Source organism: Oncorhynchus tshawytscha, linkage group LG30 (genome assembly GCF_018296145.1).
Source record: "Oncorhynchus tshawytscha isolate Ot180627B linkage group LG30, Otsh_v2.0, whole genome shotgun sequence".
Classification (NCBI taxonomy): Eukaryota; Metazoa; Chordata; class Actinopteri; order Salmoniformes; family Salmonidae; genus Oncorhynchus; species Oncorhynchus tshawytscha.
The window spans coordinates 49,425,280-49,439,780 of record NC_056458.1 but is presented as its reverse complement, the minus strand read 5'-3'; the positions used below and the strand labels follow the sequence as shown (position 1 = coordinate 49,439,780).

Genomic DNA, 14,501 nt, shown 5'->3' with positions numbered 1-14,501 from the left:
CATGGTATTGTCATTAGCGACGACACTACCTCGGTAATACAGTATAGCGTTATACATGAGTTTAGTAACCCCATGGTAACGGCATGGTAGTGCACGGCCTATGTTAGGTTCAGTTACAGTACTGCTTTACAACACGTGATAACCCTATCACCCAAACATTAGCATATCAATATGATAATGACCTGATGGGTAATGACAGCCGTTTTCATGTGTATGCCTATTGCCTATTTACTCTGTGTGTACAGACTCTCTCTCTCGCACACACACGCACACACACACACACACACACACACACACACACACACACACACACACACACACACACACACAGTGGTTGGTGGCACACACGCACGCTTCCCAGAAGCAGTGAAATGGGTAAATGTCCTAGACATTGTATAACAGCTTAACAAAATCAATGATTATACAACAATGATGACATCATAATATTAATATAACAAATGATAATACAATAGATAATATAATTAACACAGACAGTAGAGATGATATTATTCATATCATTATGATACCGGTTTAAAAGGGACAGTGGTAATGAGAGCAGAGATAAAGCTGTAGGAGCCAGAGATGTCTTCAAGTTCAATCTAGATCGTTCTAACTTCTAGATCGTTCCAAATCCCTGGCTCTAACTTCTAGATCGTTCCAAATCCCTGGTTCTAAAGTCTAGATCATTCTAGATAGAACCATGGACATGGAACAAAGATCTAGATTTCTCAGTGTCCCTGGTTCAAAGTTTTAGATTGACACCCCTGTTCTAGATTGTACAGTGTTCTGGTTCCAAGTTCTAGATTGTTCAGTATCCCTGGTTCCAAGTTCTAGATTGTTCAGTGTCCCTGGTTCAAAGTTCTAGATTGTTCAGTGTCATTGGTTCCAAGTTCTAAATTGTTTGGTGTCCCTGGTTCCAAGTTCTAGATCATTCCATATTCCATGTTCCAACTTCTGGATCGTTCTGTTTACCTGATTCTAAGATCTTAATCACCGTTGTTCCCTGGTTCTATAGGTCACTGGTTCCAGAGAGATGTTGCCTGTCTCTCTCCATTCCCTCAGTGGTTTCAGAATGAAGAAACATGGTTCCAAGTTCTAGGTCCACCGAGTGTTCGAACATGCGTCCTATGTTCCCTGGTTCTAGTTCCATGGATCTAGGACAATGGATTCCTTTTTCTGAGTCAATGGATCTAGTAATTTATTGTTGGATCTAGGTGCATGGTTCTAGCCCACCGTTGTCTTGGTTCTAGACCCATTAATCTCGGGCCATGATTCAAAGGTTCTAGGTCTATTGTTCCAGGTACTGAGTCCATTGTTCTAGCACTCCTGTTCTCCTGTATTCTACAGTAACTTTTCTTTGGTCCTCTGGTCCATGGGGCCATGCTCCATGCCGGTGTAGCCCAGCCTCAGAACCTATTCCTGGGGTTCAGTTCTTGGACTCAGGGCCTGGGGGGGTTTGTAGGGTGGAAGGAGGAACGGATCCTCTGGGCCTCAGAGACACACAGGTGACCGAAGGCCTTGTTATACCACTCTGGAGACCTGCCCCTGGACAAAGCAACAACATAAACATGGGTTAGAACACCTTGTAACACTCTGGAGACCTCACATATAGTGATACTGTATGGCTCAGTTGGTGGTAGTGGTTGGTGGTAGTGATTGGTGATTGGTAGTAGTGGTTGGTGGTAGTGGTTGGTGGTAGTGATTGGTGATTGGTGGTAGTGGTTGGTGGTAGTGGTTGTGGTAGTGGTTGGTGGTAGTGGTTGGTGGTAGTGGATGGTGGTAGTGGTTGGTGGTAGTGGATGGTGGTAGTGGTTGGTGGTAGTGGTTGTGGTAGTGGTTGGTGGTAGTGGTTGTGATTGGTGGTTGTGGTTGTGATTGTGGTAGTGGTTGGTGGTAGTGGTTGGTGGTAGTGGATGGTGGTAGTGGTTGGTGGTAGTGGTTGGTGGTAGTGGTAGTGGTTGTGATTGGTGGTTGTGGTTGTGATTGTGGTAGTGGTTGGTGGTAGTGGTTGGTGGTAGTGGATGGTGGTAGTGGTTGGTGGTAGTGGTTGTGGTAGTGGTTGGTGGTAGTGGTTGTGGTAGTGGTTGTGATTGTGGTAGTGGTTGGTGGTAGTGGTTGGTGGTAGTGGTTGGTGGTAGTGGTTGGTGGTAGTGGTTGGTGGTAGTGGTTGTGGTAGTGGTTGGTGGTAGTGGTTGGTGGTAGTGGTTGGTGGTAGTATTGGTGGTAGTGGTTGGTGGTAGTGGTTGGTGGTTGGTGGTAGTGGTTGGTGGTTGGTGGTAGTGGTTGCTGGTAGTGGTTGCTGGTAGGTGGTTGGTGGTAGTATTGGTGGTAGTGGTTGGTGGTTGGTGGTAGTGGTTGGTGGTAGTGGTTGGTGGTTGGTGGTAGAATTGGTGGTAGTGGTTGGTGGTTGGTGGTAGTGGTTGGTGGTAGCGATTGTGGTAGTGGTTGGTGGTAGTATTGGTGGTAGTGGTTGGTGGTAGTGGTTGGTGGTAGTGGTTGGTGGTAGTGGTTGGTGGTAGTGGTTGGTGGTAGTGATTGGTGGTAGTGGTTGGTGGTAGTGGTTGGTGGTAGTGGTTGGTGGTAGTGGTTGGTGGTTGGTGGTAGTATTGGTGGAAGTGATTGGTGGTAGTGGTTGGTGGTAGTGATTGTGGTAGTGGTTGGTGGTAGTGATTGTGATAGTGGTTGGTGGTAGTGGTTTGTGGTTGTGGTAGTGGTAATGGTTGGTGGTTGTGGTAGTGGTTGGTGGTAGTGGTTGTGGTAGTGGTTGGTGGTAGTGGTAGTGGTTGTGATTGGTGGTAGTGGTTGTGATTGTGGTAGTGGTTGGTGGTAGTGGTTGGTGGTAGTGGTTGGTAGTGGTTAGTGGTTGGTGGTAGTGGTTGATGGTAGTGGTTGGTGGTAGTGGTTGTGGTAGTGGTTGGTGGTAGTGGTTGTGGTTGGTGGTAGTGGTTGGTGGTAGTGGTTGGTGGTTGGTGGTAGTGGTTGGTGGTTGGTGGTAGTGGTTGCTGGTAGTGGTTGCTGGTAGGTGGTTGGTGGTAGTATTGGTGGTAGTGGTGGTTGGTGGTTGGTGGTAGTGGTTGGTGGTAGTGGTTGGTGGTTGGTGGTAGAAGTGGTGGTAGTGGTTGGTGGTAGTGGTTGGTGGTAGTGATTGTGGTAGTGGTTGGTGGTAGTGGTTGGTGGTAGTGGTTGGTGGCAGTGGTTGGTGGTAGTGGTTGGTGGTAGTGGTTGGTGGTAGTGGTTGGTGGTAGTGGTTGGTGGTAGTGGTTGGTGGTAGGTGGTTGGTGGTAGTGATTGGTGGTAGTGGTTGGTGGTAGTGGTTGGTGGTAGTGGTTGGTGGTAGTGGTTGGTGGTGGTATTGGTGGAAGTGATTGGTGGTAGTGGTTGGTGGTTGGTGGTAGTATTGGTGGAAGTGATTGGTGGTAGTGGTTGGTGGTAGTGATTGTGGTAGTGGTTGGTGGTAGTGATTGTGATAGTGGTTGGTGGTAGTGATTGTGGTAGTGGTTTGTGGTTGTGGTAGTGGTAATGGTTGGTGGTTGTGGTAGTGGTTGGTGGTAGTGATAGTGGTAATGGTTGGTGGTAGTGATAGTGGTAATGGTTGGTGGTAGTGGTTGGTGGTAGTGGTTGTGGTAGTGGTTGGTGGTAGTGGTTGATGGTAGTGGTTGGTGGTAGTGGTTGGTGGTAGTGGTAGTGGTGGTAGTGGTTGGTGGTAGTGGTTGGTGGTAGTGGTTGTGATTGTGGTAGTGGTTGGTGGTAGTGGTTGGTGGTAGTGGTTGTAGTGGTTGTGGTAGTGGTTGGTGGTTGTGGTTGTGGTTGGTGGTAGTGGTTGTGTGGTAGTGGTTGGTGGTAGTGGTTGGTGGTAGTGGTTGGTGGTAGTGGTTGGTGGTAGTGGTTGGTGTTAGTGGTTGGTGGTAGTCATTGTGGTAGTGGTTGTGATTGGTGGTTGTGGTTGTGATTGTGGTAGTGGTTGGTGGTAGTGGTTGGTGGTAGTGGTTGGTGGTAGTGGTTGGTGGTAGTGGTTGATGGTAGTGGTTGGTGGTAGTGGTTGTGGTAGTGGTGGTGGTAGTGGTTAGTGGTAGTGGTTGGTGGTAGTGGTTGGTGGTAGTGGTTGGTGGTAGTATTGGTGGTAGTGGTTGGTGGTAGTGGTTGGTGGTTGGTGGTAGTGGTTGGTGGTTGCTGGTAGTGGTTGCTGGTAGGTGGTTGGTGGTAGTATTGGTGGTAGTGGTTGGTGGTTGGTGGTAGTGGTTGGTGGTTAGTGGTTGGTGGTTGGTGGTAGTGGTTGGTGGTAGTGGTTGGTGGTGGTTGGTGGTAGTGGTGGTGGTAGTGATTGTGGTAGTGGTTGGTGGTAGTGGTTGGTGGTAGTGGTTGGTGGTAGGTGGTTGGTGGTAGTGGTTGGTGGTAGTGGTTGGTGGTAGTGGTTGTGGATTGTGGTAGTGGTTGGTGGCAGTGGTTGGTGGTAGTGTGGTGGTAGTGGATTGTGGTAGTGGTTGGTGGTAGTGGTTGGTGGTAGTGGTTGGTGGTAGTGGTTGGTGGTGGTTGGTGGTAGTGGTTGGTGGTGGTGGTAGTATTGGTGGAAGTGATTGGTGGTAGTGGTTGGTGGTAGTGATTGTGGTAGTGGTTGGTGGTAGTGATTGTGGTTAGTGGTTGGTGGTAGTGATTGTGATAGTGGTTGGTGGTAGTGATTGTGGTAGTGGTTTGTGGTTGTGGTAGTGGTAATGGTTGGTGGTTGTGGTAGTGGTTGGTGGTAGTGATAGTGGTAATGGTTGGTGGTAGTGATAGTGGTAATGGTTGGTGGTAGTGGTTGGTGGTAGTGGTTGGTGGTAGTGGTTGGTGGTAGTGGTTGATGGTAGTGGTTGGTGGTAGTGGTTGATGGTAGTGGTTGGTGGTAGTGGTTGGTGGTAGTGGTTGGTGGCAGTGGTTGGTGGCAGTGGTTGGTGGTAGGGTTGGTGGTTGTGGTTGTGATTGTGGTAGTGGTTGGTGGTAGTGGTTGGTGGTTGTGGTAGTGGTTGGTGGTTGTGGTTGTGATTGTGGTAGTGGTTGTGGTAGTGGTTGGTGGTAGTGGTTGGTGGTAGTGGTTGGTGTTAGTGGTTGTGGTAGTGATTGTGGTAGTGGTTGTGGTTGTGATTGTGGTAGTGGTTGGTGGTAGTGGTTGGTGGTAGTGGTTGGTGGTAGTGGTTGGTGGTAGTGGATGGTGGTAGTGGATGGTGGTAGTGGTTGGTGGTAGTGGTTGGTGGTAGTGGTTGGTGGTAGTGGTTGGTGGTAGTGGTTGGTGGTAGTGGTTGGTGGTAGTGGTTGGTGGTAGTGGTTGTGGTAGTGGTTGGTGGTAGTGGTTGTGGTAGTGGTTGGTGGTAGTGGTTGGTGGTAGTGGTTGTGGTAGTGGTTGGTGGTAGTGGTTGATGGTAGTGGTTGGTGGTAGTGGTTGTGGTAGTGGTTGGTGGTAGTGGTTGTGGTAGTGGTTGTGGTAGTGGTTGGTGGTAGTGGTTGTGGTAGTGGTTGGTGGTAGTGGTTGTGGTAGTGGTTGTGATTGGTGGTTGTGGTTGGTGATTGTGGTACTGGTTGGTGGTAGTGGTTGGTGGTAGTGGTTGATGGTAGTGGTTGGTGGTAGGGTTGGTAGTGGTTGGTGGTAGTGGTTGTGATTGGTGGTTGTGGTTGTGATTGTGGTAGTGGTTGGTGGTAGTGGTTGGTGGTAGTGGTTGATGGTAGTGGTTGATGGTAGTGGTTGGTGGTAGTGGTTGTGGTAGTGGTTGGTGGTAGTGGTTGGTGGTAGTGGTTGGTGTAGTGGTTGGTGGTAGTGGTTGGGTGGTAGTGGTTGGTGGTTGGTGGTAGTGGTAGTGGGTGGTAGTGGTTGCTGGTAGTGGTTGCTGGTAGTATTGGTGGTAGTGGTTGGTGGTTGGTGGTAGTGGTTGGTGGTAGTGGTTGGTGGTTGGTGGTAGAATTGGTGGTAGTGGTTGGTGGTTGGTGGTAGTGGTTGGTGGTAGTGATTGTGGTAGTGGTTGGTGGTTGGTGGTAGTATTGGTGGTAGTATTGTTGGTAGTGGTTGGTGGCAGTGGTTGGTGGTAGTGGGGTGGTAGTGGTTGGTGGTAGTGGTTGGTGGTAGGTGGTTGGTGGTAGTGGTTGGTGGTAGTGGTTGTGATTGTGGTAGTGGTTGGTGGCAGTGGTTGGTGGTAGTGGTTGGTGATTGTGGTAGTGGTTGGTGGTAGTGGTTGGTGGTAGTGGTTGTGGTTGTGATTGTGGTAGTGGATGGTGGTAATGTTTAGTGGTTGTGGTAGTGGTTGGTGGTAGTGGTTGGTGGTAGTGGTTGGTGGTTGGTGGTAGTGGTTGGTGGTAGTGGTTGGTGGTTGGTGGTAGTATTGGTGGAAGCGATTGGTGGTAGTGTTTGGTGGTAGTGATTGTGGTAGTGGTTGGTGGTAGTGATTGTGATAGTGGTTGGTGGTAGTGATTGTGGTAATGGTTGGTGGTTGTGGTAGTGGTTGGTGGTAGTGATAGTGGTAATGGTTGGTGGTAGTGGTTGGTGGTAGTGATTGTGGTAATGGTTGGTGGTAGTGGTTGGTGGTAGTGATGGTGGTAGTGGTTGGTGGTGTGATTGTGGTAGTGGTTGGTGGTAGTGGTTGGTGGTAGTGGTTTGTGGTAGTGGTTTGTGGTAGTGTTTGTTGTAGTGGTTGGTGGTAGTGATTGTGGTAGTGGTTGGTGGTAGTGTTTGTGGTAGTGGTTAGTGGTAGTGTTTGTTGTAGTGGTTGGTGGTAGTGGTTGTGGTAGTGGTTGGTGGTTGGTGGTAGTGGTTGGTGGTAGTGGTTGGTGGTTGGTTGGTAGTAGTGGTTGGTGGTAGTGAGTGGATTGGTGGTAGTGGTTGGTGGTAGTGGTTTGTGGTAGTGGTTTGTGGTAGTGTTTGTAGTGTAGTGGTTGGTGGTAGTGATTGTGGTAGTGGTTGGTGGTAGTGTTTGTGGTAGTGGTTAGTGGTAGTGTTTGTGGTAGTGGTTGGTGGTAGTGGTTGGTAGTGGTAGTGGTTGGTGGTAGTGTTTGTTGTAGTGGTTGGTGGTAGTGATTGTGGTAGTGGTTGGTGGTAGTGTTTGTGGTAGTGGTTAGTGGTAGTGTTTGTTGTAGTGGTTGGTGGTAGTGGTTGTGGTAATGGTTGGTGGTAGTGTTTGTTGTAGTGGTTGGTGGTAGTGGTTGTGGTAGTGGTTAGTGGTAGTGTTTGCAACACCATGTGGGTTCTCGTTTCTCTGGAAGTCTCCATGGATAATGGAGTCTGCCACTAAATGCCATTATTTACAGTATCCATACACTCTCTTACTCCGCCCCCCCCCCTCCACACACACACACACAGCCTTACTTCAGGTCAACCCTGCAGATGTGTGTGAGCCTGGACCTGCCAGTTCCACAGGATTCCAGAAGGTAGTGGGACTCTAGAACTACTCCTCTGACTGCAGGCTGGGCTGGACTGGCCTCCTGGTCCACTGACACACACACCAACACACTGCAACCCTTAGACACATCGTTACGCCATGACCTGAGAGAGAGAGAGAGAGAGAGAGACAGAGAGAGAGAGAGACAGAGAGAGACAGAGAGAGAGAGAGAGAGAGACAGAGAGAGACAGAGAGAGAGAGAGAGAGAGAGAGACAGAATCAGGAAAGAGGGGTAACTATGTAGGAAGAATACAATTTAGCCTCAGTCCTAGTAGTCGATGCTTAGGTTATAAATTAGGGAGGGGGAAGGGGAGGTTTTAGAGCAGGAGTGAACAACTCTTACTTTCCTCTGATTTTCCTTTTAGTTTATCACATGTCGCATGTTACTGAGAGATCAGTCTCTGTTAAAAGACAAAGAACCATCGATGACCAGAGCTGGGTAGCTGAGAGGCGTGTGTGAATGTGTGTACTAACCTCAGTACCACATAGTCCGTGTTGGGGTGTGGTGCCATGCTCTGCAAGCTGTACTGGTAGATGTCTGTCTGTCTGTCCAGGGTTTCCAGAACCTTCTCCTCCAGTACGTCTGTCTGCCACAGGGGGCGCTGCCTCAGCAGCCTCTCCAACACATCACTGGGCGGGGCACACACCTCCACAGACACACGCCACCGCCGCAGGGGATTACCATCAGCCACCTGGGATACTCAGAGAGAGAGAGAGAGAGAGAGAGGCAGAGAGAGACAGAGAGAGAGAGAGATAGAGAGAGAGACAGAGAGAGAGAGACAGAGAGAGAGAGACAGAGAGAGACAGAGAGAGAGAGGGAGAGACAGAGAGAGAGACAGAGAGAGAGACAGAGAGAGAGACCGACAGAGAGAGAGACCGACAGAGAGAGAGAGAGACAGAGAGAGAGACAGAGACAGAGAGAGTCAGACACACCCCACAACCACACATCCTTTCCCCCGTCACGCTAAATAATATTAGCGCTCACAGGAAAATAAATTCACCGAAGCGAAATTGGGGAAATTGGAAAGTGAGAGAAGACTGATGCTCCAACACTTAAATCCACTCCAATTCCACTCCAGAGCCACTCCAGCTCCACTCCAGAGCCACTCCAGCTCCACTCCAGAGCCACTCCAGCTCCACTCCAGCACCACTCCAGAGCCACTCCAGCTCCACTCCAGAGCCACTCCAGCTCCACTCCAGAGCCACTCCAGCTCCACTCCAGCTCCACTCCAGAGCCACTCCAGCTCCACTCCAACTCCACTCCAGCTCCACTCCAGAGCCACTCCAGAGCCACTCCAGAGCCACTCCAGCTCCACTCCAGAGCCACTCCAGCTCCACTCCAGCTCCACTCCAGCGCCACTCCAGAGCCACTCCAGCTCCACTCCAGCTCCACTCCAGCTCCACTCCAGCTCCACTCCAGCACCACTCCAGAGCCACTCCAGCTCCACTCCAGAGCCACTCCAGCTCCACTCCAGCTCCACTCCAGCTCCACTCCAGAGCCACTCCAGCTCCACTCCAGAGCCACTCCAGCTCCACTCCAGAGACACTCCAGCTCCACTCCAGAGCCACTCCAGCACCACTCCAGAGCCACTCCAGCTCCACTCCAGAGCCACTCCAGAGCCACTCCAGCTCCACTCCAGAGCCACTCCAGAGCCACTCCAGCTCCACTCCAGAGCCACTCCAGCTCCACTCCAGAGCCACTCCAGCTCCACTCCAGCTCCACTCCAGCTCCACTCCAGCTCCACTCCAGAGCCACTCCAGCTCCACTCCAGAGCCACTCCAGAGCCACTCCAGCACCACTCCAGAGCCACTCCAGCTCCACTCCAGCTCCACTCCAGAGCCACTCCAGCTCCACTCCAGAGCCACTCCAGCTCCACTCCAGAGCCACTCCAGAGCCACTCCAGAGCCACTCCAGAGCCACTCCAGCTCCACTCCAGAGCCACTCCAGAGCCACTCCAGAGCCACTCCAGCTCCACTCCAGAGCCACTCCAGCTCCACTCCAGAGCCACTCCAGAGCCACTCCAGAGCCACTCCAGCTCCACTCCAGAGCGACTCCAGCTCCACTCCAGAGCCACTCCAGAGCCACTCCAGCTCCACATATTCTGCACTGCAATGTGTGTGTAGGTGCAGCTGCTTACAATATAGTATGACATGTCTGTAGTGTGCGTCTGTAGTGTCCGACTGTAGTGTCTGTCTGTAGTGTGCGTCTGTAGTGTGCGTCTGTAGTGTCCGACTGTAGTGTCCGTCTGTAGTGTGCGTCTGTAGTGTGCGTCTGTAGTGTGCGACTGTAGTGTGTGACTGTAGTGTGCGTCTGTAGTGTGCGTCTGTAGTGTGCAACTGTAGTGTGCGTCTGTAGTGTGCAATTGTAGTGTGCGACTGTAGTGTGCGACTGTAGTGTGCAACACACACCTTTTTGAAGGCCAGTTCAGTGTGGTCGGTGGAGGCCCGGGACACCCATCCTTTACTATTGTCTCTGGCCTCCTTCAGTAGGCCCCGCACCAGCCCCTCTATTAGTGTGTGGTAGGACTCTTCCTCCTCCTCTTCCTCCTCCTCGTGTGTCTTACACAGCTCGTTCAGAGGGGACGCTAGTAACTCAGCCTCCATGTAGGAGTTCGGAGACTGGCTCACCGTCTCCTGTGGGATCTGAATGGGACAGGAGAAACAGCTATGAAGCATATCAGCTATGAAGTATATATATAGAAACTGTAAGAACAGACTGGTTAACTAGGTTAACTAGGTTATATCTGGGCCAGGATTCAAACAAACTGGTTAACTAGGTTATACCTGGGTCATGACTTAAACAAACTGGTTAACTAGGTTATATATGGGTCAGGATTCAAACTAACTGGTTAACTAGGTTATATCTGGGTCAGGATTCAAACTAACTGGTTAACTAGGTTATATCTGGGTCAGGATTCAAACTAACTGGTTAACTAGGTTATATCTGGGTCAGGATTCAAACTAACTGGTTAACTAGGTTATATCTGGGTCAGGATTTAAACTAACTGGTTAACTAGGTTATATCTGGGTCAGGATTCAAACTAACTGGTTAACTAGGTTATATCTGGGTCAGGATTCAAACTAACTGGTTAACTAGGTTATATCTGGGTCAGGATTTAAACAAACTGCAACGGACAGACAGCGCACTGCCATTGACTTTTAAAGGGTAATTTAAAAGATGCTTGAGCAGACATCCACAGCAAAAAAAAAGAAGCAATTTCTGCAAATGTCAGTGAAATGCTCTTTAAATGTGCAGTGCCGTGTCAGCACGGTGTAGTTTGTGTGAATCCTGACCTAGGTATTAGCTAGGCGCTATAGGACTGTAAAACCTCTTGAAAAAGGCATTGGGCAGACAGACAGACAGACAGACAGACAGACAGACAGACAGACAGACAGACAGACAGACAGACAGACAGACAGACAGACAGACAGGCAGACAGGCAGACAGGCAGACAGACAGGCAGACAGACAGACAGAAAGGCAGACAGGCAGACAGACAGACAGGCAGACAGACAGGCAGACAGAAAGGCAGACAGGCAGACAGACAGACAGACAGGCAGACAGACAGGCAGACAGACAGACAGAAAGGCAGACAGGCAGACAGACAGACAGGCAGACAGACAGACAGCAGACAGAAAGGCAGACAGGCAGGCAGACAGGCAGACAGGCAGGCAGGCAGACAGGCAGGCAGACAGACAGGCAGACAGACAGGCAGGCAGACAGTCTCACCTCGAACAGGTGTTGGCACTCAGTGATCATGTGAGACAGGCCCTGTGTGGCAGAAAGGTTCTCATTAAGGTCCTTCTGGTCTGGCCGACCAGTAGCATACTTCCTCTGGATGGACCTATAGGAGGAGAGGAGGGGAGGAGTTAGTAACTGAGGGGAGGAGTTAGTAACTGAGGGGAACTAAACCCCCATCTGTTAAAACTAAATCCCCATCTGTTAAAACTAAACCCCATCTGTTAAAACTAAACCCCCATCTGTTAGAACTAAACCCCCATCTGTTAGAACGAAACCCCCATCTGTTAGAACGAAACCCCATCTGTTAAAACTAAACCCCCATCTGTTAGAACGAAACCCCCATCTGTTAAAACTAAATCCCATCTGTTAGAACTAAACCCCCATCTGTTAGAACTAAACCCCCATCTGTTAGAACCCCCATCTGTTAAACCCCATCTGTTCAAACTAAACCCCCATCTGTTAAAACTAAACCCCATCTGTTAGAACTAAAATCTGTTAGAACTAAACCCCCATACGTTAGAACTAAACCCCATCTGTTAAACCCCCATCTGTTAAACTAAACCCCCATCTGTTAGAACTAAACCCCCCCCATCTGTTAGAACTAAACCCCCATCTGTTAGAACTAAACCCCATCTGTTAAAACTAAACCCCCATCTGTTAAACTAAACCCCATCTGTTAAAAGAACTAAACCCCATCTGTTAGAACTAAACCCCCATCTGTTAGAACTAAACCCCCATCTGTTAGAACTAAACCCCATCTGTTAGAACTAAACCCCCATCTGTTAAAACTAAACCCCATCTGTTAAAACTAAACCCCCATCTGTTAAAATAGACATGGTTAATGCAGTACAGGTTAGCAGATGTTCTGTGTTTCAAGTTTTATCGTGTTTACAGGTATACAGTGTCCAACTAAATGCTTCCTGGCCGGTTCCTTCTAAAATAACTCAGAATAAGTGTGTGTGTGCGTGTGTGTGTGTGTGTGTGTTTGTACCTGGGGCACAGGTTGCCGTTCTTCAGTATGTTGAGGTGGAACAGAGAGGGGCCCAGACACACAGCCAGGTTCATAGGGGTCATCTGGTTCTCCTCCACACAGGAAGTGACATCGCGCAGAAAGAAGAGCAGTGTCTGGAGCACTTCCCTGTTCTCATCTGACATCAGCAAGATGGCCGCCCTCACGGCCTGCAACCTGTGCTCATTAGGGACGTCTAGAGTGAGAGAGAGAGAGAGAGAGAGAGAGAGAGAGAGAGAGAGAGAGAGAGAGAGAGTTCACTGACATGTCGTTGTTGTGAGTTTTTCATCATGTTAGTTTGTTAAATATCCTTGAACAATCTGTAGTTTTATAGACTGCATAAAACTGAAAATATATATTTGTTTTAAACAATACGCCAACTAAGAGGTGATCAGTCATATCTTTGAAAAGCATTCAATTGAGAAAGGGAATTATAAATGTGTGTGTGTGTGTGTGTGTGTGTGTGTGTGTGTGTGTGTGTGTGTGTGTGTGTGTGTGTGTTCTTACACTGGTAGATGTGTAGGAAGGTCTCTCCCAGCTTGCTGGTCAGTAGAGGTTCAGGAAGGTCTCTGAAGAACTGTTTAACCATGTCTGCTACGTCGTACGCTGACTGGTCCTCGTAACACACACTGTCAGGATTGGTCTCACACTCCTGTCTCAATGCCTGGATACGAGACTTTACACCTGACTTACGGAACAGACCCACCTAGAGAGACAGGCGGAGAGAGGGAGGGGAGAGGGAGAGGGAGAAGGGGAGAAGGGGAGGGAGAGGGGAGAGGGGGAGGGAGAGGGAGAAGGGGAGGGGGAGGGAGAGGGAGAGGGGAGAGGGGGAAGGGGAGGGAGAGGGAGAAGGGGAGGGAGAGGGGAGGTGGGAGAGGGAGGGGGAGGGAGAGGGGAGGGAGAGAGAGGGGAGGGGGAGAGGGGAGAGGGGAGGGGAGGAGGGGGAGGGGGAGGGGGAGGGGGGGGAGAGGGGGAGAGGGGGGAGAGGGGATAGGGAGAGGGGAGGAGAGGAGAGGGGAGGGGAGAGGGAGAGGGGGAGAGGGGGAGGGGGAGAGGGGGGGGGGGGAGGAGAGGGGGAGGGGAGGGGGGGGGGGGAGGGGAGGGGGGGGGGAGGGGGGAGGGAGAGGGAGAGGGGAGGGGGGAGGGGAGGGGAGGGGAGGGGAGGGGAGGGGAGGGGAGGGGAGGGGAGGGGAGAGGGAGTTGCACTCCTGTCTCAAAAGTCACAAGACTTAAACTCAACTTGCAAAACTGTTAGTATGTGTGTGTGTGACATATGTGTGTATGTGTGTATGTGTGTCTGTGTGTGCGTGCGTGCGTGCGTGTGTGTGTGTGTGTGTGACTAGGTATAGGGTGTGTGTGACTAGGTAAGGTGTGTGTGTGTGTGTGTGTGACTAGGTAAATGGTGTGTGTGTGTGTGACTAGGTAAGGGGGGTGTGTGTGACTAGGTAAGGGGTGTGTGTGACTAGGTAAGGTGTGTGTGTGTGTGTGTGTGTGTGTGACTGTGTGTGTGTGTGTGTGTGTGTGTGACTAGGTAAATGGGTGTGTGTGTGTGACTAGGTAAGGGGTGTGTGTGTGACTAGGTAAGGGGTGTGTGTGTGTGACTAGGTAGAGGGTGTGTGTGTGTGACTAGGTAGAGGGTGTGTGTGTGTGTGTGTGTGTGTGTGTGTGTGTGTGTGTGTGTGTGTGTGTGTGTGTGTGTGTGTGTGTGTGTGTGTGTACCTGGTCAAGGCAGTGCGTTCTGAGATGACTCAGGGCCTGCTGTAGACAGAGGGGTAGAGGGTAACCACAACGCTGTGTATGTACTATGAGGGGAACCCCAAACACACCCTTCTCTCTACTGTCTTCAACCTTCATACGCTTCAGAAACGTAGGGACAGACCTGGGAGAGAGAGAGAGAGAGAGAGAGAGAGAGAGAGGAGGAGAAGATGACTGTGTGTGTGTGTGTGCGTGTGTGTGTGTGTGTGTGTATATGTGTATATGTGTGTGTGTGTGTGTGTATATGTGTGTGTGTATATGTGTATGTGTGTGTGTATGTGTGTGTATGTGTGTGTGTGTGTGTGTGTGTGTGTGTGTGTGTGTGTGTGTGTGTGTATGTGTGTGTGTGTGTATATGTGTGTGTGTGTGTATATGTGTGTGTGTGTGTGTGTGTGTGTGTGTGTGTACCTACCAGGTCCAACCATGTTTGTTAGACGTGGAGTATTTCTCCATGATGGCTGTGAGTCGGAGCAGAGAGAGCTTCTTGAGCAAGCTGAGCTGGACAGCTGATTGGGTACTGATCTGTAGCGAGGAGTCTGATTGGCTCAGACGGTCAGACAGGCGCAAGCTCGGCCACCGGTGACTAGAGAGAGCGAGAG

At 50.3% G+C, this 14,501-nt stretch overlaps 1 protein-coding gene across 1 annotated transcript in view; it reads right to left on the bottom strand.

The window, feature by feature from the left end:
- Positions 1-349: 349 nt before the first annotated feature.
- The window catches only part of LOC112239035 (stAR-related lipid transfer protein 13-like), a 31,052-nt gene continuing 16,900 nt past the window's right edge, over positions 350-14,501 (bottom strand). The window contains exons 6-14 of the mRNA XM_042309619.1: positions 14,315-14,485; positions 13,867-14,026; positions 12,655-12,853; positions 12,130-12,343; positions 11,127-11,241; positions 9,807-10,040; positions 7,872-8,089; positions 7,325-7,501; positions 350-1,545 (exon numbers count right to left, since the gene is read on the bottom strand). Coding sequence (XP_042165553.1) covers positions 1,440-1,545; positions 7,325-7,501; positions 7,872-8,089; positions 9,807-10,040; positions 11,127-11,241; positions 12,130-12,343; positions 12,655-12,853; positions 13,867-14,026; positions 14,315-14,485 — 1,594 coding nt within the window. The 3' untranslated portion in view covers positions 350-1,439. The remainder of the gene's footprint in view (positions 1,546-7,324; positions 7,502-7,871; positions 8,090-9,806; positions 10,041-11,126; positions 11,242-12,129; positions 12,344-12,654; positions 12,854-13,866; positions 14,027-14,314; positions 14,486-14,501) is intronic.